This window comes from Harmonia axyridis, chromosome 4 (assembly GCF_914767665.1).
Source record: "Harmonia axyridis chromosome 4, icHarAxyr1.1, whole genome shotgun sequence".
In the NCBI taxonomy this organism is placed as follows: Eukaryota; Metazoa; Arthropoda; class Insecta; order Coleoptera; family Coccinellidae; genus Harmonia; species Harmonia axyridis.
Genome location: NC_059504.1, coordinates 48,651,949 through 48,677,132, shown reverse-complemented (window position 1 = coordinate 48,677,132; position 25,184 = coordinate 48,651,949). Strand labels below are relative to the sequence as shown.

Below are 25,184 nucleotides of genomic sequence, written 5' to 3'. Positions count from 1 at the left end.
AAAGCGATAGATAAAGTATGAAACCTTCACCATGTTTTAATAATTCACATCGAAATATCCCGTAACTTGCAACGATATTCCACGCTCCTAATTCACGTAACGTTAATGGAATTTTCAACGGTTATTTGTTGTTGTTCATCGTACGTGATTGGTGGTCGATGAAATGGGTGAGCGTAGCTAGAGAGAGGGATAATATTTAAGACTTTCAAGAAATATAAGTACGTATACATACGTTGTTTCGAATTTCGGTTATAACTATAAAATTTGTGATTTATAATTTGATTTATCGGAGAGAATTTTAATAGGAAGTCTTAGGCATTGAACTCTAAAAAGAGTCTTCCAGGATACTGATTATGTCGTCAGGATATTGGAAAAACAGATTGTAATATTTTAGGTTTAACCTTTATGTTACGTGTGAGAATTCCACTTTCAATTCATTCCACAACGTCCTAGAAAATATATCACTAAGAAATATTTACGATCGACATAAGATTTCTGGTGGAACACAATGAAACAATCCTCAAATTCCTCGGGATCCGAAATCTAGACAGCCAAAACCTTCAATATTTCACTCCGCAGGAATAGATATAGCCTCGAGATGTGGCACAAAGAGCAGAGTCTTCCAGACAACTCGAGTACTTGGAGCATTTCTCACTATTTCATGTCAGGAATCTTTCTCTCCTATGCCTGTCAACGAATTTCCACAACCTTTTGTCCCTTTTCAATCCGTCAGAACTCCATATTTTTCCTCCGCTGAATAAGGAATAATAGAAATTGTAAATACATTGTGGGGAGATTTACCAACGTGCCGTCACTTTTATGGACTTCGACCCTCCGCCGAGTTCCATCTTTTTCGGCTTCTCTTCCGTGTTTTCTTTCGGCATTCTCCTGAAATGCATGTCTCGAGGAGGATCCGGACTTGATTTCCTTGGAGGAAAATTCATGTTTTGCGTCGCACAAGTACCCACTTCAAGATTATGGTTGGAAGTTCTGAGAAATCGTTATAAAATTCTGAAAGGTTTTTTCAAGGAAGAGTTAGGAATTATTAGAATCACAGATAATATTGAAGAATCGAATTGAGTTATGGATTCATCGAATTTAATACATGAATAAAAACAATTTTTCACGAAATAATGGGGAACTACTCAGGATCTTTTGTGCCATATACGACGCACTGTGAGAACATATAACTATATAAAGGGTGTTTTTTTTAGAGGTATATAACTTTAAGTTGGTATTACTGTTCAAGATGAAGACCGATTGAACAGTTTTCAAGTGATTTGTTCTAAGTTTGGTTTGGCAATTTATCATGAATAGACTCACGCCTGAACAACGCTTGCAAATAGTGCAATTTTATTTCGAAAATAATGGTTCTGTGCGGAATACGTATCGCGCACTACGTCCATTTTATTTTGTTTAGCGATGAAGCGTACTTCTGGTTGAATAGCTACGTCAACAAACAAAACTGCCGCATTTAGAGTGAAGCTAATCCTCAAGTGTATTTCGAACACCGTTACATCCAGAAAAAATGACTGTTTGGTGCGCTTTATGGGCTGGTAAAATCATTGGTCCGTACTTATTCAAAAACGATGATGATCAGAACGTTACAGTCAATGGTGATTGGTATAGAGCCATGATTACTAAATTTTTCATTCCTGAATTGAACAACCATGATGTCCAGGAGCTGTGGTTCCAACAAGACGGCGCAACATGTCACACAACTCGTGCCACGTTTTTTGGACCTGTGAATTAGCCTCCAAGATGTTGTGATATAACACCGTTAGACTACTTTCTGTGGGGCTATGGAAAGTCATTGGTCTATGCGGATAAGCCACAAACCCTTGACCATTTGGAAGACAACATTCGCCGTGTTATTGCCGATATACGGCCACAAATGTTGGAAAATGTCATCGGAAATTGGACGTCCAGATTGGACTACATCCGAGCCAGCCGTGGCGGTCATATGCCAGATATCATATTTAAAATGTAATGCCACAAGATTTTCTTTCGGATAAATAAAACTCATGTCAATCGAATGATCCATCGTTGTTTTATTGCAGTTTAAAGTTCTATAACTCTGAAAAAAACACCCTTTATAAGATGATTTTCACAGAAAATTTGTGATAATTATAAATGATGGAAATCATAAATAAAATTTCACATGTGCCACAGCTAATAATGTATCAGAAACAAGTAATATAAATAAAGGAGACTCGGACTCAACATTACAATCCGTCTCAGAAAACTGATGGTACCAAGAACACATTTCTTATATTCAGTAAGAGCATTCTAATAATGAAATATGCACATAAGCACGGAAAATATCATCTGCATATTTCAAAATTTCCTTGATATTTTCACAGCACATCTTGATGAATAATGAAGAGGAAAAACTGCTGGAATAAACTTCAGCGAGTGGTGAATTATTCCACACACTTCCAAGAGTGCCTTACTTGTGGAGGATGTTATTAAATTTGTCGGAATAGAATTTTTAACGGAAAGCATACTCCGAAAGTACTCCGAGCGGCGCTGGAAAGATGTTTTAGCGAATTCCTGATAATCCAATAATACGAACAAAGTTTTCGAATTCTACAGTAACCGAGCCTGGAATAGAAATAGTTAATGGATAACGATCGCTACCCGATTGGAAATTCCGCGGAAAACGTCTGACTCAAGATTTAATGCATCAAGGAAAATGTATGATTAGGTTGAATGGAAATTAGAAAATTCAAATGAAATCCAATTATGATTGGAATGATACGACTTATGTCTTCAGAATTGGAAAATATGTTTGTTCTGGTAGGAAGTTGATTTTGATTGAATCCAAAAAATATTTCCCGATAGAATTCATAATAATTGACTGCTGTTTAGATCTTATTAGAGCTGAAAGGTATTCCTCCTCTGCTACAAAGAAAACAAATAGTTTCAGGTAATATAGGTTATTCCAATAAAATATTTCGAATAGCCTTCTATCTGGACAGGTTTTGGAACTGTCTTGCTTTGACATCTGTCAAGCAAACGTTACAGGCTTGAACAACGCACTGAAATTGTTCAAAAATTGTTTAAACAATTGAAACCACACTGCACAACACCTTCGGGTTATCGTGAAGCACCTCTTAGGTCGCCAACAGTAAAACTGGTGAGAAAATTTGAGCTGTTGAGACAAATTAGTTATGTGAAGAATCGAAACCTTGTGCGGAACTCAAGAATAACTGAGAATATCACTCTGTAGCCGGTAGTGTTGACTAAAATCCAGGTTTGTCGATTCCTCGTTGATATTTGGGAATGAGGCATTTTACAAACCACAAAACACCTTATGATTCATAAAGATCTTAAGGCTTTTAAATTTCAGTTAACACAACTCAGAACAGTCGATGAATACAACATCGTATCTTTGCTAACTGGGTCCTTAAAATGCAAACTGATCCGGAATATTGTCGAAAAATCATATTCATTGATGAGGCTCATTTCCATTGGCTACGGTGAATTGTCCGATTGATTTCGATTTGTTCGCAGATAGTATACAGCTAAAATTAACAAAACTCTTAAAAGAGGTGTGCTGGATTTTTGTTTTGTTTTAAGATGTAATATTTTGTTATTATGGTTTAGGTTAGCACTTTGATAATTTATTTGTGTAAACTTTTTATGGAATGTTTCCTGTTTGTGTTCCTTCACTAATAAATAAATAAATAAATTTCAGAGGCTACTTTAATTAGTCGAATTTTCACATTTTCGGCTCGAAAAATCCAAGAATACTTGTTGAAAAGCCACTCAATCCTCAAAGTCTCAATGTTTGGTGCGGTTTTTGCGCTGATCTAATGATTTCGAGGCAACAAAATGGATTGAGGTGAGTCTTATGATAAATTAGCATAGGTAATACTATGTTCGAATGATGATAAATTCAAACAACTAAATTTGTCTACTCACCTAAAAGTCCAAGTCTAAAATTGAATGTAACAACCACAACTCCAGCAAAGGCAGCTAAAACACTACCATCATAAGGGTTTCCAGAGTTCCATTCATATGATTCTCCATGGATGAAAACTATGACAGGATAGGTCTCGCTTTTGTCTCGTTCAGCTGTAACAATTTTCAATTTTCAATTATTGCTCCATAAATTTGAACTTATTCTAAATCAATTGCAATAATAATAAGAAACACTTCAAATCCTATAATTTGCTGTATAATTTCTCAATATCTCGTAGAATATCCAAATAATTAAAAAAAAATTGATGAAGAAATATTTATGAAATTTAAAGAAAAAAGTCTTTCTTGGAGCTCCCACCTGTGACATCACAGTAGAGCAAAATCAATTCGTTAACCACATTGTCTTGTGGTTAATAAAAATTACGTATTGCCATTATACTGTCGTGTGTATATTCATAAAGAATATTCAGAAATTCACAACTATGACAAAATCGACGAAAGGACTGCGTCAAAAATAATATATTCACTGAAATCCTGTCAATATTTGTCTCGAATCTCATCAGTATGTATTGATAATCAAATCAAATCAAATTTATTTCAACATAAATTAGATACAATGCAAAATACATACATATTAATCGAATAAAAGAACAAATGTTCTCTCCGTGGATGGGAAACACATCTGAGCACTGAAGTCCTTGTATTATGTAATCTCCACCACCACAAACCCCCCCCCCCGAAAAAAAAAAAACTTTTGAAATATATCCTGACGTGCTAAGGTGGCTACATCTTGAAATATTTGAGGTAAAAGAGCAAGGTAAACTCAGCGGACTGCAGAGGTAAGTGGATTTCATTTATATTTCCTCAATTCGCAAAAGGGTGGCAAATTAATTTCTTTTTTTTTTATTATCATCATTACAACATAGATCATTCATTGAGACATCACAGCTCATCTGATTTTTCATAATGAGATTCTTTATTTCAGCCTTGAAGTTAATTTTATTTTTTGTTTGTCTCAGATGGAGAGAAAGCATATTGTCATATTTTGGCCCAAGATGAAATACAAAACAATACAAATAATGAACCGCGGATAGGATTTTGAGCAATATGCCATTCCAAGAAATTGTCGAAATTCATTTAAATATTCCATTGAAACACTCTTCCTTTCAAAAAACTCGAATATTTCATCCGTAGCACCGAACTCTATCGGATTTCATCCCTAAGTTCCCAGAAAAATCACAGATATCTCCTTACTCCAGCAAGGCCCTAAATAAGTCACCTTACGAACCCGGCCGCTAGAGGGCGAACCTCTACTCACTTTCACTCCGGAAAAACAGGTCGATATTGACTCCCGAGTCCTGACAGCGTTTGTTCTGGCCGTAGTATACGAGTCGGGGTTGAAAAAATGTATGAATAACGACGATTTATTCGATGGCTTTCCGAAATTTAATAGCAAGGGGTGGAGTGAAGAGTGTGCCACTTTTCCGGCGAATCGGGTCATTGGAAAACAGTACGATCGTTTAATTATTTGACGGATGGTAGGATTGGATTTCCATTCGGTTCTGGAGTGGAATAAGGGCAATAATTTCGTTTTTTGTCATTTTCTACGATCAATTTGTTGGATTGGTTGAGTGGATCTCTATTACGTCATCAATCTCCATATTTATAACCTTGTTCGGATATTGTGGAGTCCTATTCGTTGAAATTATGTGTTATTTGTCAAGTATCTCTTTTTTTGCAGTTTGTAGTCAATGAAGTATGTAATTTATAATATTATAATAATATTTCATTGTGCCTTTTTGTTTGAATACTTCATCTATTTTAATGAACTGTCGGATACAGCATGCCTTCTCAAGGCACACTCTGCCAATAAGGATTCATTACTAAGAATTTTTTTCTGCATTTGCACAAAACTGTTCACCAACATTATCAAAGATATCTTTCAGGATGGCCTAGAGAATAGAGATTATCAAAAAGGATTTATGAAAAACACGCATTGTTCATTTTAAAACAAGCGAAGGAGAAGACCATTGAGTTAAGCTGTCCTACATTTAAGTGTTTCATCGATTCAGCAAAGGCCTCTAAAAAAATGAAACTAACAAATATAATAGAAATATTGACGAAAAAACAACTGCTGTACACAATAAAGGACGATATTAGTTTAATTACCTTCAAATTGATCTATTGCCGATAATTGGTTGAGGTTCATCCCTGACCTAAACAAATTATCAGCAATAGAACAATAATAGACGTCTTCACGAATCTAAATATAAATAATAAAACACAAATAGAAATCGACAGCCAAATAACTGAAGACACACAAACACTAGCAGGCATAAGGCAAGGGCCTCTACCCAATTCTTTGCAGTCTTGTCATGGATGAAATTATACACTAAATAATAACAATGAACAAGGCTACAGACTGAACGGCAAACCAATCTGCATAATATGTGATGCGAATGACTCAAGTTTTCTAACAGAAATTGAAAGTTCCCTACAACGATGAGTTCCATCAGAGCGGAAGAAGAAACAACATGTTAATTTCCATTGAAAAATGAAAGGAATGAAATTTTCGAAGCAGCCATTAAGATGAAAGAATAGTAGATATGAGATTCAGCTACTTAGGAAGGAACATATCCAGCAATAAGAATCTGACATCAAATAACTGGTCACCAAAGTCTCGATAATATTTGGCTCTCTAAGAGATGTCGTTTGGCAAAAAAACATTTGCATGTTGATGGTAAAGTACGAATATATTAATCCTATGTTAGGCCGGTCCTAACTTAGGGTATCGAGATTTGAGCTGACCCAAATAAAACGAACAGGTTGGCAGAATGAGGTGAGGAAGTACGATGAGAAGATATCAGCAAGAACACGTGGAAAGAATGAACTACCAGCAGATTGTCATACATCGCTGGGGAAGAAACATCTGCAAACCATTAGGAAGACCACCTATATAATGGAAAGATTATAGCAGTTCAAAGATCTTTCTCCCAGGTAGCCGCACCCTACTGAGAAAACCTTTATAAGAAAAAGACCTTAAGGTCTAGGAGGAGAAGAAGAAAATCTTTCTTTATGTAAATCATGGATTTCTTATTCCTTGTTATAATGCTGCATACATTTTACAGTAGCTCTGTTGAATTGTTCAGATCCGCAACTTCAAGGGTAAAAATCGCCATGATGATAGCCAACCTTCTTAAAGGAGACGTCACATAAAGAAGAAGAAGGGCGCTTATTATATAGTTCTCATAGCTTACAAGGAGTTGAAAAAAATGTGTTCGCAAAAATGTATATCTTGGTCATACCATAAAACTTCGAAAAGGAATGTATATAGCAAATGTAAACTACCTATGCGAATGTATGGTCTGGAAACTATAAGTGTGACCAAAGCTATCGTAAAAGAACTTAAAACAACAAAGAGACGTGGAATGCCGTATGTTGGGCTATAAGGCAGCAGACCAAGGTGAGGGAGTTAATTCAGGAAGTGGCTGATATGAAGTGGAATTGGGCTGGCCATGTGGCTAGAATGACTGTAAACACAGGGGCTCATAGAACAACCGTATGGAAATCCAGAAAAACAAAAATAATTGTAGAGCATCCAAAGAAACGATGCGTTTTCTATATAAGGAGAGTCGTTGGAAAAAATTGAGTGATCAAAGCACGAGATGTCCAGGCGTCAATGAGTACGTGATGACAAAGAAGGCGAAGAAAAGAATTTCAAATTTTCCAAAGACTCCGAAGTTATATCGAATGTGTTTTCTCACATTTGTTAGCTAGTTTTCCACTTTCAGTTAAAATAGAATCAGTTTTGGAATAATTGAACTTCTGTACTTCATTCCACTGCAAGATCCTAAAGAACTAATTGAATCACCTTCAATACTCATTCTATCCAATAGTCTTCCGTTCCATTGAGATCTCTCAATTCCCTCCACGCCCTACAGCCCGTTCACTAATTGCACCTCCCCGATCGAAATAATTCCCTTCCGTAGTTTCCCAACCAATTTTCATCACATCCCCAATACCCCAAACCCACCCTCCAGGCCACCTCAGCATCGGGACTCCTACATCGCGATCCCCCACCTCTACAAACGAATCTCTCGGATCTCCTCATTTAAGAACAACCCAGATCGTTTCACTCCCACCACCCACTGGCAGCTCTCCCCACCCCCGAAACCACACTCTCCCTGATTAAGGAGAAATCACGCCTATTTGACGGAATCAATGTCGTGCGGAGTGTCCTGGAAGAGCGGGGAGAAAGATTGGAGGCGATTTCTATGGGATTCTGAATCCGAGCAGTGGGCCGGGATCGCTGAAGAGATTGTCTGACATATCTCAGATGATCGAATCGAGGATGGGGGATTTGGAGTCTTTTAGGGGACAATGTGATAGTCGGCCGTAAAAAGGAGATGGGACGGTGCTCTAGGGCCTTTCATTTATGGAGGTGGCTCGGTGAATTATTGAACGAAACATATAATCCAGGAAGAATGTTCATTGGATTTACTGTGGAATAACGATGGGGGAAGGCGTGGAGTGAAATACAAGCGTGAAAGGAGAATAGAGCGTTAATAGATTGTTACAATTTAGAGGGGATAAAAGGTATGGTTTATCTGAAGATCTTACTATTAGTTAGCGTCGTTTTCATTTTATATCACACTATCTCGTTTAAGTTTGTTTCTTTATTTGTGAGAGTGTTAGCTTTTATAATTCGGGAATTGGAAACCCGACGACAAACGTCAAAAGCAACTTCACCATATACTATGACATTTTTCAGCAGGGACGTATTCAGAATGTTCATAATATTCCAGGGCAATTTTGTTTGTTTACAGTGACTTGAAATATTTAGTTTGGCAAAAAAATACAATTATCTCGTGAACATTATCTGCATTACTTTCATCGTAAATTAACCCAACAAAAATAATAATAATAATTGAATGTAGGCATGCAATTTGCCCATGGGCAAGTTTCTTGATGTGGATAAGTCGATATATTCCCCAAAATGCATCGATTAACTTATCAAAAATATCACAAACCAAGTAATGAAGTTCAACTACCTTCGAATAGAATTCTCAAGTGACATAAATGTCATAGGTGAATAGTGCAAACCGTATATCAAGTTATCAATGAAAGAATAAATATATGTCAGTCGAGAGCAAAGTTAGAACTTATAAAACATATACATACAAGACCCATACTTATTTATTCTATAGAGACATGTGTTGAAACAACAAAAACTGAACTAATGTCAAGAATATTGCATATGGAAATGTTAAGAATGATAAAAAGTGTGACACTTTTGGACCTTGTGAGAAATGTGATTATCGGAGGAGGCTGCCAGGTTCGAGATGTGGCCAGAGGGGAGATCGAGTAGATCGCATCAGAAATAAATATTTACCAAAGTGGGCCGAAAAAAAAAATTAGACGTCAGACGACCACCTCAAAAATTACGAGAAAATTGGACCTCTTGTGGCCGAAGAATGGTGAACAGGCAATAGCTGCAACTAGCAGTAATGCTCGCCACTCACGAAGCGTTTCTTCCAGCGTTTGGTAGCTAGCGTCGAAGAGATTCCAGTCAGGCAGTCAAGTTCATACTCAGATTTACAGTCTTACGGCCGTGTCCCGAGCTGTCTGACTGGAATCTCTTCGACGCTAGCTACCAAACTTCGACGCTAGCTACGAAGCTGGAAGAAACGCTTCGTGAGTGGCGGGCATTAGACTATTCATATTATGATTATCATTCACTAAATCGGGGTCGTTGCGGCTCTGTAAGCCTTCCGGGAACGGCGACCAATTAGAACTTATTCCTATTTATACAAACCCAGGGAGGCCGTCAATACGATTAACAAAACCGATGACATCCTTAGGAGCCTTGACAATTACTTCATGAGTATCCAAAACTGACTCTTCCATATGAGTGGTTCTTAGGCCAGTCAGCCCCAGATATTTGCACACTATGCATTCGGTTGTTTCTACCTATTTTCCACAGAGCCTGCAGATCTCATCTGCTGACTTACCCATGCGGGACAAAAGATATTTGCACCTACAGTATCCTGCCAGCTATCCCAGCATTACTCGAAGCTCAGCTCCTGGTAGCTTCAGAAGCTTCCTCGTGTAAGTTGGTGAAAGCCCCACAAATTTCTTTGTCGAATAAAGAGTTTTTCTCCAGATGGTGTTTCTATTTTCCCAATCCCATTGTTTGACCGCTGCTGGTATTTTCCAAGCCCATGAAGGACTCAGAACCAACAGGTGTTAACCTTGATACCCTTTTTTGCAAGTTCATCAGCTCTTTCGATTCATTCAATACTACAATTCACCGGAATCCATAGTAGAGTAACTATATTCCTTCTGACTAGTTGCTTTATGGTATAATGGCATTCCCATGTCATTAGAGACCCCTGCTTATGGGCGCAAGTATAGAAAGCTTTAGGTACTCGGTTTGCAATATAGAGGTCTCACTTCTCTGGGATCTAGACTCTCATATACCATGGTATACCATATGGAAGACATTCGGTCCAAGCGATTTACGAAGTTCATTGCACTGAGATGGAACAGTAAGACTCAGGAGAATAAGAAAATATAAGATAATTTTTTCTCTATATTCTTCTCGAATTTTCCCTGATTTAGTTTTCTCGATAAAAAAGAGAAATCTCTATATATCCAATTCCAATCAAATTTTCAGTTTTGAAAGCATGAGGATAATAAAATTTCAAATTGCCATATTTACGGACTACTGAGTCTAATTTTGCCAAGTAATATTTTTTTCTTTTGATATCATGAGCATTTTCAACTTCGTTCTCAAGTATTTGAATAACTGCTCTTTAAATTTGTTTTTTTTTCCACAGAACCTAATGTGATCGATTGTCATTGTCATTCAGAACAGGCTATCATATACCAATATTCAATAATGTTTGTACCGAATGAGAACTTCAGCCCATAGCTATGCAATTATACAGTTCGTCAATTTTTTTTTCATTTCGTTGTATCTCTAACTCGGTGCGACCAGCTGGAATGATCTAGTTTCAGCATGCATTGGATCCCTTGATTGCCAAATAGCAATAGCCGAAGGGTCTTGGCATTGTTGACCCTAAATTTCCACTGTATGTGGCAGTTATTATTGGATTTCGAATCTCCCGGACTGGCAATGTTTATAGGAGATAACAGCGGAGGTCGAAACTAGAGAAATAAACAAGATTTCTGCTTCACAGAATATCCACTCAAAACAATTGGAGGAAATTTTAGAACCAATATTTATTACCTGAGATATATTGAATGATGATCATCAAGGAGGCAGATAGGAAAGTTTACCGTCATTTCGTGAGTTATCTCTAAAGATCATTAATTTTTCGAAAAGTTATTACACCCACAATTTTATACTCCATTTAATGGCTGTCGTGCTATCTGCTATCTTCAGTGATAGGAGTATAAAGAAAATGAATCAATTCTGAGATGCATAAAAGGCTTCTTGAGAGTCTAGAACGTAATATTCATGCCGCAGTGAGTAAATATGAAAAAAAGGCGGCTACTCAGCTCGATTTCCTCCTACGAGAAGTTTATATCTCAGTTTCAGAGCTTATTAAAAAGTTGAAGTTTGTCTAAATAGCTTCTCTCGTGCGGTTTCTTTCATTACGAGGTGCTCAGTGGGATTTGTTATTATGCTCTTGAAGTTTTTACGGTAAATACGAAAATATTTCGAGAAGAGTTCACTTTCGATAAATTCGTCGAAATGAAATCTGGATTAAACTAATGGTATTGTGAATGGGAATTATGTTGATGATTAAAAAGTAAAATAACGCATTTCCGCTTTATATATTTATTTTCACAACAATTGTTTCGTCATGATAACATGACTTCGTCAGGTGAGCATGGTAACTGAATTATGTTCCTCTCTGGATTTGGAGAGGATTGAATCAATTTTATTCGATGATGAATTCAGTTACAATTAGTAAATACCTATTAAATCTGATAAAAGAACATTCTCTTCGTAAATTATGGATTTTAAAAGTAAATTCTTTACTGACGAGAAATTATCATATAAAGAAGGATCTATGAATAAAATTTTAATGGCTGGTCGAGCATTTTCCGTGAACATGAAGATCTACGGGCATTAAATTAATGAAATAATGAGGAATGAAAGTGATTGAATAATACATTGAAGAAATCTTTGTTTAAGGTAAATTTGTGGCCTGGAATATTTTTTTTTCAATTAACTTAGTGATACAGTAACAAACATTATCGATGAGGTAATTGTGTTGTGATAAGACAGAAAATATATTTCTAAATGATGAATTTTATAAACAACCAAGCTCGTTCATTAAATATAATAAATGAGTCAGTTTCATATTCTTTTATGTGGGTATTAACCCTCATTAACACTGTGTCCGTAAAGTATGGAACAAATTCATTTTTGGCTAACCAGATCATTTTAAGAAATAATCCTGAAACACGTCGATTTTTTATTTTGATTTACCGTATATTAAAATAAAAATCTGATACACAGGGTGAATTACTTTCGAGTAATAAAGTCACCGTCATTTTTTTTTAATGGAACACCCTCATTTTGTCTCAATTTTCCGATTACTCCAGCTGAACTGATTCCAAAAATGTTTCACATGTTGATTCCAATTGGTACAGGATGGACAAAAACACAATAGTTTTGTGTTTGCTATAAAGTAACGCGTAACATTCTGTATTAGTTAAATTAACAATATTATCAAAAATACTTATGGTCTAGCGGCAATAAACAAATAATGACATATCACAGAAAACTAGACGACCATGTTTTTTCAAATTGATAAGAAATAATTTCTTGCATATTCTGTCTACTAGGCCACAAGTACCAAACATGTTTGGAAACAGCTCATTTTTATTAATCCAAAATTATAACAAACTACAGGGTGTTACATTCAAACCATTTGCCGCTAAACAATAAGTATTTTTGATAATATTGTTAATTTATCTAATACAGAATGTTACGCGTTACTTTATAGCATACACAAAACTATTGTGTTTTTGTCCATCCTGTACCAATTGGAATCAACATGTGATACATTTTTGGAATCAGCTCAGGTAGAGTAATCGGAAAATTAGGACAAAATGGGGGTGTTCCATTTAAAAAAAAATGACGGTGACGTCATTACTCGAAAGCAATTCACCCTGTATATTAGATTATTATTTAAAATACGGTAAATTGAAATAAAAAATCGACATGTTCCAGGATTATTTCTTGAAATGGTCACAGTGTATAATACGAATATCAAAAATTTCATCAAGAGCGTAGGTAGGAGCAGGCATCATCATTAACTAGATGGGTTTCTGTTTGTACCAAAATTTTGAGATGTAATTATTTTCTGAACCAGTGAAAAATAGTACGACAAAAAATTATTTATTTAATGATTCCATCTTGCATTATTTCTTCAGCATCCTTATAATACTTGAAGTAGTATTCCGAAAAATCATAATTTTTATTTCTTTCATGTTTTATATTTGATCTTTCAATTTTTTCCGACGGTCAAAGATCTATTTCATGAACATATTCAATATTGACGAATCTAACATTTTTCCCTGTCTCACCACAAACCGCGATCGATATCTCAACGTCTCGTGTTATCATTTCAGTTTTTTTAATATCACTGGTAAGCACCACAAAGGCTCCTCATCTCGCATAAAAAATACAAGACGAGATAAATTCGGAAAACAAGAAGCCTATTCCTTGTCTTCCAGGCTTGAAGACTACTGCCTCCCAATAAAGGTAGAAAAATATTATCGAGACGGTGTGTGTTCACAAGAAGCAATATACCTCGGGGGGACCAAAATGTCGAAATGAATATTTCTGGGAGAGGATGGAGACAAGATAATAAGAATACCGAAAACAACGTCGGAAAAAATCTGTTATTTTCGCTCCCGAGTGAATCAAACCGGAGAGTCGACCCGGCAAATACAGCGAGTTTAGTATCCGCAAAATTATTGAAGCTGATGTATATTGAGATTATTCATGAATTGCATCTCGAGTTTTAATAATGATATGCATCGTTGTGCCAAGAAAATGAATTATGTTTTTTTTTCAGGAATTTTATTTATATTGCACATTGGGAAAATTTCCGATTTTGTCTGAAAATTGAATGGCGGTTATTCTATTTACACTCTCTTATTATATAGGGTGTCCCGGAAAGAATACGACAAACGGATACCAAGAATGGAGGTCATCATGGAGGACTCCTATCAAGAGGTTTCAATCGCTTGAGTGCCTTCGTTTGGGATATACAGGGTGATGTTCATCTTATGATTGAAATTTCAGAGTTGAATAATAATCGACCGAATGATTTCAAATTTTGACGTTTTATCATATTTTAAAGGGTGTTTTTTTTAGAGCTATAAAACTTTAAATTTCAATAAGACAACAAAATTTTATTCGATTGACATGAATTTTATTCATCCGCAAGATAATCTTGTGGCATTACATTTCAAATATGATTTCTGGCATATGACCGCCACAGCTGGCTCGGATGTAGTCCAATCAGGACGTCTAATTTGCGATGACCTTTTCCAACATTTGTGGACGTATACCGGCAATAACACGACGAATGTTGTCTTCCAAATGGTCGAGGGTTTGTAGCTTATCCGCATAGACCAATGACTTTACATAGCCCCACAGAAAGTAGTCTAGCGTTGTTAAATCACAAGATCTTGAAGGCCAATTCACAGGTCCAAAACGTGAAATTAGGCGGTCACCAAACGTACCTTTCAATAAATCGATTGTAGCACGAGCTGTGTGACATGTTGCGCCGTCTTGTTGGAGCCACAGCTTCTGGACATCATGGTTCAATTCAGGAATGAAAAAGTTAGTAATCATGGCTCTATACCGATCACCATTGACTGTAACGTTCTGGCCATCATCGTTTTTGAAGAAGTACGGACCAATAACTCCACCAGCCCATAAAGCGCACCAAACAGTCAGTGTTTCTGGATTTAACGGTGTTTCGACACACACTCGAGGATAAGCTTCACTCCAAATGCGGCAGTTTTGTTTGTTGACGTAGCCATTCAACCAGAAGTGCGCTTCATCGCTAAACAAAATAAAATGGACGTAGTGCGCGATACGTATTCCGCACAGAACCATTATTTTCGAAATAAAATTGCACTATTTGCTAGCGTTGTTCAGGCGTGAGTCTATTCATGATGAATTGCCAAACTAAACAAAGAATAAATCACTTGACAACTGTTAAATGGGTCGCCATTTCGAACAGTAATGCCAACTTAAAGTTATATACCTCGAAAAAAACACCCGTTACTTTCGTCTTTCTTCAATATTTCTGAAATCGAGTAAATCAGATCCGGGCTAGAAAAATTTCAGACTTTTCCTATTTTCGTGTATATTGGATCACACTGTACGTGAACATTATGAACATTCCCTCAATAAATCTTGAGCTTATCGGAAGAATCATTTGAAATTTTGCAGTTCGCCATTCACTTGGCCCAAATAAAATAAAATGAAACAAAATATTACCAACTGATTTATTTCGTATCCGTTTGTAGTGCAAAATATCCAAGTAAATATACGTCTGAAATATCAAGAATATACATAAAAAAATTATTTATTAGATTTGGATAAAACATTTTTCCGAAGTTATGTTGGTTTATTCACAATAAATTCACCAATTTCTACTCTTACACTCCATGATAGTAGGAATGGACAAATATGAAAATTCTGCCACATAAAGTATTTTCAAATTCTGATAATTATTGTTCGACGTCTCATGACAACATTGATAAATCCATTATGTCAATAAGATTCGAATTACTACAATTTTCCCATTTCGGTAGATCTGAGTTGTTTTTGGGTGACAAACAAAGTTTTGATTCTTTTCCCAACAGGTCAAATTTTTCACTATTGACGACCGAAAAAGTGCTTCACGAGGTTCCAAAAGTGCTTTAATTTTGCGAACTGTGACTGAAAGTTCAACCTTTTTTATGTAATGACGTAGTTTCTTCTTGTCAAATGTAAAAACACGACAGATTGAAAGGAAACAGCTGCCATAAAACGGGCCATTCAAAATGAATCTTATTGGAAAACCCTATATTATGACTCGGTTGAAAAATTAGCTAAAACAACCAACAGAAATAAATCGTGTTTGCGAAGATTCCATCACATTCGTAAAGCTCGAATCCCTCGATGAATCTCGTCGCCTGGCAAGATGTCGCAGAAAATCCGGTGTAACTGCCGAAAATTGGCGGAAGTATTTTCTGGAGGGTCTCCCATTTCTCCTCAGCATCTCATTGAACCAGGTCACGATTGGTTTCGGGAGGAGGAGGCGGAGGAGGAGAGAGAAAACCTGATTGGAAAAAGTATCATAGATAGGGCCCAGCTATTAAGCCAAAGTGGGTCTCTCTTACACTAATAGAGCACTACCTTGAGCCGTTAGAATCTCGACATTGACAAAATGGCCCAGCTAAACTACTTCGAGTTCTCGCACGTAGCTCGCGGTTCGGCGGATGCAGAGCCAGGACCGTAATGGGAGATTTGTTATTGTTTGTTCAATAGGCGAGAATATCCCAACTGGTTTTGAGGATATTCGTTTTTCCAACATTTGGTTGTCGACGATGTGTTAGAATTGCGCATTCGCCATTTTGCAACATTTGGATCTACTCCAGATTTATGAACTAGAAGTTGCTCTTGATGTTCGTATTTGACACTTTCGTTCGAACTTCAAATGAGCTAAATACCAAGTGTCTTTTTCAGAGTCTCCGTCGTTCCAATAGGCAGAGAGGTGCCGCTCTACTCTCCGTTGGTGTTGACGTTCGACTTGGTCATTTTTTCTCCCTTGCAGTTGCCGTTGAGCTTTTAACCAATAGTAGACGCCGAGGTTGTCGATTTTTGTGAATACTTGAGTCTGTGTGAGATTCGGTAAGAGTTTTTTTCACTTAAATTTGTTTGCCATCTCACACGTTCCATTGACAATTCGTTGAGAGGATATTTGAATGTTGAGTGTCGTTTCATAAATACATAGAATACTTCTCTGTAATAAAATAGGAATGGAGAAGTACAAATTTTTTGAATGGCTCGAATAGATGCTAATGGCCAACCTCAACTTCAGAGGTAACTGCAACAATAGGTACAGGCTGAGGAAGAGTAGTACTGACGCATTCGCCATTTTGCAACGCGTGCTTGATGTTGATTTGATATTGGTTCGTGCGATTCATGCTATTGGGCAAGAAATGAATTGATAGAATATTTTGTAATTTCGCAAATAAAAGTTTATAGTTTTCAAAGTAGTTGATGTCAAGAGAGTATGAACTAGGGTATTATTGATATTGAAAACCTGCTTGAATGAATTGTTGAAATTGTTTTTCTCACCGAGTTGGTATAACTGAACGTCATTTTTATTCAGCTTGTTCATAGTGGTATTTTCATTGAGTTCAGATCTTTCCTTTTTCCAAAATAATTATGAACCTTGTTATTTCAATTGGATCACCACTTATATTATTTGACCTTTGATATCCTTAAGAAAAATGAATATTTCTCGTCGTTCTGAGATGAAGATTTTCATTATTATTACGGAAAAAAAGATAGATTTGACAACAATCGAAATACCAAAATATTATCGGCCATAATTTATTACGATAATACAGAAAGAAAGAGAAGTACAATTTCCAAGTGTGTAATATCATACGATATTAATTATCTATCTGGTTAATGTATCAGCAAAAATGCCATCAAGATAACCATTGTCAAACAGAAGATTATCATGTTATCACGTAGAAATCATAATCGAAAGTAACCCAAGGAGAATGCATGTCATCTAGGGAGAGTAGCGATATACCGGTTTCACCCTTGTTAGGGATCATCAGTAACGCATAAATTATTATCATAATTAATTAATTAGTTATTGATATCTATGAAAATTCTACTTCAGTGAGAGCATATCAATCCGATCCGGAACGGTTGAAATAGAACTCAAACAACTCGAAACATCTCAGAAAAAAAGAAGAAGAGAAAAATTCAAAATAAAACAAAAAAGTAACACATCTACATAGGAGTAGAACTTTGCTTCTGCCTTTTTTTCCGAAATTCGAGGCAAATTATGGTCCATCGCTGGCCACTACTTTCTCCCATCTTTCTGGCAGTGTAAGAATCCCGCGTTCAAAAAACTGGTCATCATTTGAAGCGATCCACGAATCAATCAATTTTTACTTCTTCATAAGTCCGGAAGTGCTGGTCAGCCAGGCGGTGTGCCATTAATCGAAACAAGTCATAGTCCGAGGGAGCAAGGTCTTGAGAAGACGGCGGGTGGGGTAGAAATTCCCATTTCAACGTTTCCAAGTATGTCTTAACAACTTTCGCAACGTGGGGTCGAGCATTGTCAAGCTGTAAAATCTCTTTATTTTGTCTCTCATTGTATTGCGGTCGTTTGTCTTTCAATGCTCGGCTCAAACGCATCAATTGCGTTCGATAATGATCGCCTGTGATTGTTTCGGTCGGTTTTAACTCATAATACACTACGCCAAGCTGGTCCCACCAAATACTGATCATGACCTGATTTTCTGCACTTGGGATTATCATTATGAACCCATTTCTTGTCTCAAGTCACAATGCGATTCAGAAATCCCCTCCGTCTTTGCCTTGCAAGCAGCTGTTCACAAGAAAACTAACGCCGTTTGAGATCTCTCGGCGTTTTGAAATGGCTTGTTGCGTCACTCTCAATGATCCCGCCAATGATTGTGTTCTGTGTAGAATACCGCTTGTAGAACCTCATTTTCTGAGTCAGTCATATAAAACTGAACAGACTACTCTTTCATGTTATAAAAGTTTATTGAGTCTTCTTGATATAGGATATTTAATATAAATCGAATAATTTTACAACTTTGTGTCTAATCCTTCACAATAATATATCTGTATGATATATTTAGTTTATTTTTTGTCTTGGAATATATTCCAATTCTAAAAATGACAAATTTAATAATCAACCAAAAGAAAATTCAAAATGACTAAAACTGTACCAATTGAGTAAACGGTCAACAAATTGAACTACTAAATTAACATAAAGACAGACGTACGTTTCGGAATTTTTGTATTTAATAATACAATTTTTCCTCATCAGTGCCTTAGAGTTCAACGAAATAATTGAATTTAAAAACTCACCACGTGTCTATCCACTTCACCTAAACTGCAAGCAAGAAACTACAGACTAACTAAACGTACCGGTTACTCTAGTGAGGATTCACAGAGCTAGCCATTACTGAAGGTAGTCATAGATTTCTATCTTGTTATTCTTTTGAAATACATATACAAATCGACATTTACAATTGAATAAACAATTTCAGAAATTTTAAATTTATCAATTGGTTGATACTGACACTCTAATCAATAAATGATTACATCAAATTATAAAAGTTTTTAGAATTGGAATATATTCCAAGACAAAAATAAACTAAATATATCATACAGATATATTATTGTGAAGGATTAGACACAAAGTTGTCAAATTATTTGATTTATACTCTTCCAGGGTTATTTATAAGAACAAATTCATATTTTCTACTTTCGTTTTTCACAGATGAATTTTTTGTATCTTGTCTGTCTCGATACCAACTTACTGTCTCGATACTCAATTTGCTGTCTCGATACTCAACTTCCTCCAACTATCAACAGTGAACCAAGCGTCACGAATCCCCATTACAAACTTGGAAAGTTCCCCAGATTCCATCCCTGTTCTTAGGCAAAGATCGTGGGGTGTAAGCAACGGCTGCATTCTAGCTACCGTAAATTGAGTGGAGGCACCATAAACCAGACGAGACAGTATCGGTCGCACATCAGCGCTACGTGGCCCACATCGAAACTATGCATATAAGTGGATGAGGCCTTCGGAAGGCGCTTTCCAATTGAATTGGCTACCTCCTGCCGACGGTGGCCATTTCACTTCATATCTTCGGGAAAGATTTATCGGAAAGCGATGGAGCATTTGGAGATTGAAAACTCCCGCTGAATATTTCAACGGATGTAGAGTGTGGAATCGGTTATTCGATACAATGGCGGAGTCGCATATGGTGTCAGATGCCATCTGGGCCTTTTCTTTTTTTGACTACGTGATATTTGGTGAGAGGGGTGAGTTTCGGGACAATGGCTCTCAATATCACTGAATATTTTAAGTCGATCAGAAAACCAAAGATTTTTCTGAGGACAAGGACGTTAAAATTCTACCGGAACGTTTGAAACATTACAAAGGCGAAACTATGGAGTTATATCAATATTAGAATATAAGAAAAAGGGGAAAGAAGTAGTTAGGTTTCGAAAGAAATCAAATGCCAACATTAACGAGTAGGTTAAGTTTCAATCCAATAGTGGATTCTTCATATGAGAGGTTTTTTTATTGAAAAGCCCGCCATCAGAAAGAAATTTCGCAGTCGCAAAACTAAAGCGTTTTTGAGACGTCGTGAAGCACTTTTTTGGCTGGCAATAGTGGAACAGGTGAGCAAATTTGAGAAGTGGGGACAAGTTTGCGATATGAAGAATCAAAATTGTGAAGGTCATTAAAAACAACTGAAATTATTGCCTGTAGTGTTGACGAAAACCCAGGTTTGCCGATTCTTCATCCATATTGGAAATTGGAGAATCTAAAACAATATTACACCTGATTTTGCAGAAATACTTAGATCGTGAGGCTTTTAAAGTTCAGTTGAAACAAAATCTCAAAATGTCAGATCAATAGCTACGTTGCAACTTCGCTGATTGGATCCTTGACATGTATCTAAATAATCTGGATTTTCTTTGAAGTTTTTAGTGGTGGGGCCCATTTTCTCCCCGATGGTAAATGAGCAGAATTGTTGTATTTGGGATTCATAAATTTCAACAATTTCAATTACCAATACTCCACATTCGATTCGGGGCCTTGAAGATGACATGCATGGAGTTATTGAAGAAAACAGTTGCAAATGTGCAAATTGATAATGGAAAATTTCATGAAAAGTAACGGGCGTTTTTTTTTCGAGGTATATAACTTTAAGTTGGCATTACTGTTCGAGATGGCGACCGATTTAACAGCTATCAAGTGATTTATTTTCAGTTTGGTTTGGCAATTCATAATAAATGGACTCACTCCTGAACAACGCTTGCAAATAGTGCAATTGCGTTTCGAAAATAATGGTTCTGTGCGGAATACGTATCGCGCACTACGTCCATTTTATTTTGTTTAGCGATGAAGCGCACTTCTAGTTGAATGGCTACGTCAACAAACGAAACTGCCGCATTTGGATTGAAGCTAATCCTCAAGTGTATGTCGAAACACCGTTACATCCAGAAAAACTGACTGTTTGGTGCGCTTTATGGGCTGTTGGAATCATTGATCCGTACTTCTTCAAAAAGATGTTGGCCAGAACGTTACAGTCAATGGTGATAGGTATAACCATGATGTCCAGGAGCTGTGGTTTCAACAAGACGGCGCAACATGTCACACAGCTCGCGCCACAATCGATTTATTGAAAGACACGTTTGGTGACCGCCTAATTTCACGTTTTGGACCGGTGAATTGGCCTCCAAGATCTTGTGATTTAACACCGCTAGACTACTTTCTGTGGGGCTAGGTGAAGTCATTGGTCTATGCGGATAAGCCACAAACTCTTGACCATTTGGAAGATAACATTCGCCGCGTTATTGCCGATATACGGCCACAAATGTTGGAAAAAGTCATCGAAAATTGGACATTCAGATTGGACTACATCCGAGCCAGCCGTGGCGGTCATATGCCAGAAATCATTTTTAAAATGTAATGCCACAAGATTATCTTGCGGATAAATAAAATTCATGTGAATGGAATAATCCATCATTGTCTTATTGCAATTTAAAGTTCTATAGCTCTAAAAAAAAAAACCCTCCATATGGTAATGCAACCGAAGTTGTGAGAGCCATATGATTGATATTTTTTCATCCATAATGCTATATCTTCTTCTTTACATTGGTAGTAAAAATTCTGTCTATCCCTCAAAATGAAGCCACCATTTCAAAAACCCTCCTCATCTTCATTGCCAACAAATCATATCTGGAAATTCATTCTACCAGTAATATTGTGAATATTTTGAACTCAACTCTAATTTGGAGGAAATAAATTGAATTGAATCGGAAAAGAAATTGAAAAAAAACAACAAAGTCTTCTTCAAAAACCCTACAGGTACGGCACAAAATTTGTTGGTTGACAGATTTATTACTACTACAGATGACTCAATTAGTTATGAGTCAACCTGAATAACTAATAATTCTACTCCACATCCCATTCTTTTGAATATACCCTACGTCACTTCAGCTGGCTTCCAGAGGGTGGAAAATAAAAGCGGAAACGGGCATTTTCACCAGGCTCGCTGACGTCAAACCTGAATACCGGAGGGAGATAAAACAGTGAAAGGACACATTCAAAGAGCCCCCGGCAAGTTCAAAAGGTAGCGGTAATCTTCCGCCTAAAAAATGAAATGTCCAATTATCTATTCAGTCCGTAGGAAGCACTAAATGAATTAAATATTTCCGTTTGCTCTTTCTGGTTCTTCATCATTGCAGAATGGCCTACGCGCCCGACGTAATTTGATTCCCATATGAGCAATTAGGATGCCTCAGGGTGGGAAGGAAATGGCACGTGACAAGCAGTGTCGGGGATGATGAAAATTGAGATTTCAGCAGATTAAATGGGCATTTTGATTTCTCTCCTCTGGTTCATATAGTATGGAAACTGTCTTATGCAAAAAATTTCAATTACTTGATGAGAGTTTATCATTTCGAATTGAATAGAGATCAAGTTTTTCATTAAGATGTGAAATGAAAAGTTAGAGCCATTCATTTAGTTTTATGTTAATCGTTGAACTAGAATAATAGAAAATTCATTTGAAATATCGAAAAACCTAATAATTCGATTAAAACAGATTTGAAAAAATTTAAAATCATATTGGGGTGTATAGAGTCTTTCAACAAAAGTAGTATATTTCGAGAGAAATCAATGGATGTTTATTCCTTTGTAAAGGTGAAGGATGTCATTAACGATGAAATGGCCGCCAAAGCTACAGTTGCTCTACCATATCCTTTTCATGAAATTTTCCAACACTAATTCGCACTTTTGAGGCTCTATGTCTTTGATAAGTTCACGAATTCCAACTTCAAGGACTCGAATCGATTTTGGATTGATGGCATAGACCTTATCTTTCACATAGTCCGAAATTAAATACCTCTGAAGGTGTTAAATCTAAAGATATTGGTGGCCAATTGTCATCACTTCTTCGAGAAATAACACACCAAGGAAACTTTTCTTGCAACATTGCAATTGTTGAGGCTCGTAACGTGGTCTTATTGAAAATAAACGTAATCCACATCAATACTTTTCAATTCTGGCCTTAAAAAATCATCAATTATAGTTCGGTTGGTCACTTCATTCACGGGAACATTTCCATGAGTCTCATTTTCGAATAAGGAAGATCCAATCACTACACTATCCCAAAAACCGCACTAAACAGTGACAAGTTGAGGCTGAAAAGTTTTTTCCACAATTATTTCTGAATTTTCCAATCCCTAAATACGAAAATTAGGCTTATTAACATAGCTAACGAGGTGAAAATCGGCTTCATACGAGGGTTACTATTTATGTATTGAGAATACAAAAAATAAACAACCTATTCTGACGCAAAATATTCTTACTGCTTTTCAAAATAATCGCCTTTGAGATCTATATTTTGCATGCGATTGAACCATCATTCAAAACATGTTTTCCGATCAGAAGATGATAGTTCTAAAACATACGTTTTGAAGGCATCAACCGCATCTTCAGGCGATGAAAAGCGTTGTCCACGAAGTTTATTTTTAATTTCTGGAAAGAGGAAGAAGTCATTCGGTGTCAAGCCGGGGCTGAAAAACCCATTTATTTGATTTTCTGTAGGTCCAAATACAGATTCGTTGGATTTGATGAGTGTGAGCTCGCATTGTCATGAGGCAAGATGATTCGTCGTTTAGGGTTCGTTTCTCTCAATTTACCGTATACTTCAGGCAAACAAATGAGAAAAGCTATAGGACAACCAATGCCATAACTTTTTCGGAGGAGGGAGTAATGTGAGGAATTGTAAATTCATAATAAATTATTACACGTCTCGCGTGAATTGAATAAAAGGGAGTTAAGACAAACTAGGTATAGACAGAGCTTATATATCAACCAAGCACTGAAGGAAAAAGGCAAGTTCAAATACTCTTTTGGCTATTTTGTTTAACGAGAAACCTATACTTTCTCCTCCGAAAATAAGTATTCCTGAGTAGTCCCGAATTCTCCCAGATTCAAAGTTGAATAAATAATTCTGTTTGTTTTGTTTTCTTTTGTTTGATTATTGTAACATATGACATAGTTGGTTGTACCATAAATTTTTTGTCCGTTGAGTCAATTGACGCAAATTTTGTGATTATCATAATTTTGTTCCACCAGTTTCACTATTGCTGCCAAGAAGGAGCATCACAACGACCCAAAATTACCTTAATTTTGCGAAGTTTTCACCATTTTTGTAGTGAATTTGGAAATTTGTTTATAATTTACAAACTTTGAAGAAGAAAAGCTTCTAGAGTCACAGCATCCTAGATAGCGGGATATTCAAAATGGAACCTCTCATTGCAAAACCCTTCATTTACTATTAATTTTCTGGAACATTCTTGAATGTTGAGACAATAAATCATTGTGCGGAATTTGGAATGTTTTTTCCATCACAATTAACGATTCTAAAGCGACATTTCTTTCTATTGGACGAACGAAAAATTGTTAGTTTAATAATATAATTTCTCAAATATTCAAAGCTGAAAGTAAGTATTGAAAATTCTTTTTCAATAAGACAAACAGAAAGAATTCAGCGTGGTGGGCACTAAATAGTCCATGATAAAATAATTCCTAAAATGCTTTTTCGAAAAATCAGGTTCGTTGACTTCTATTGAAACAATTTCCGAAGAATAAGAAGTCTCATTGTTATTGTTCAATATGTTCAAAATTGTTCAACACAATAACCTCATGATTGTACAAAATTAGCTTTTAATTACCCAAGTTGATTAAAACATCACCGCCTGAATGCGATGGAATAAAACAACTTCCTCATCGTCGGAAATTCGACCCAAAACACATAGTTACGACAAAAAACATACATTCCCGCTGCCCTATTTAAATCTTGATATGCAGGTGCAGCATGTACGAAATATAAATTATTCTAATTTATAGCTGAAACAAATTATGTTTAATCTTTTTCTACGTACGCTATGGGGGCGCTAA

At 36.3% G+C, this 25,184-nt stretch overlaps 1 protein-coding gene across 1 annotated transcript in view; it reads right to left on the bottom strand.

Annotated features, from left to right (window-relative positions):
• LOC123678053 overlaps positions 1 to 25,184 on the bottom strand; it is a 100,156-nt gene that overhangs the window by 28,308 nt on the left and 46,664 nt on the right. Inside the window, exon 2 of the mRNA XM_045614826.1 lies at positions 3,928 to 4,080. Coding sequence (XP_045470782.1) covers positions 3,928 to 4,080 — 153 coding nt within the window. The remainder of the gene's footprint in view (positions 1 to 3,927; positions 4,081 to 25,184) is intronic.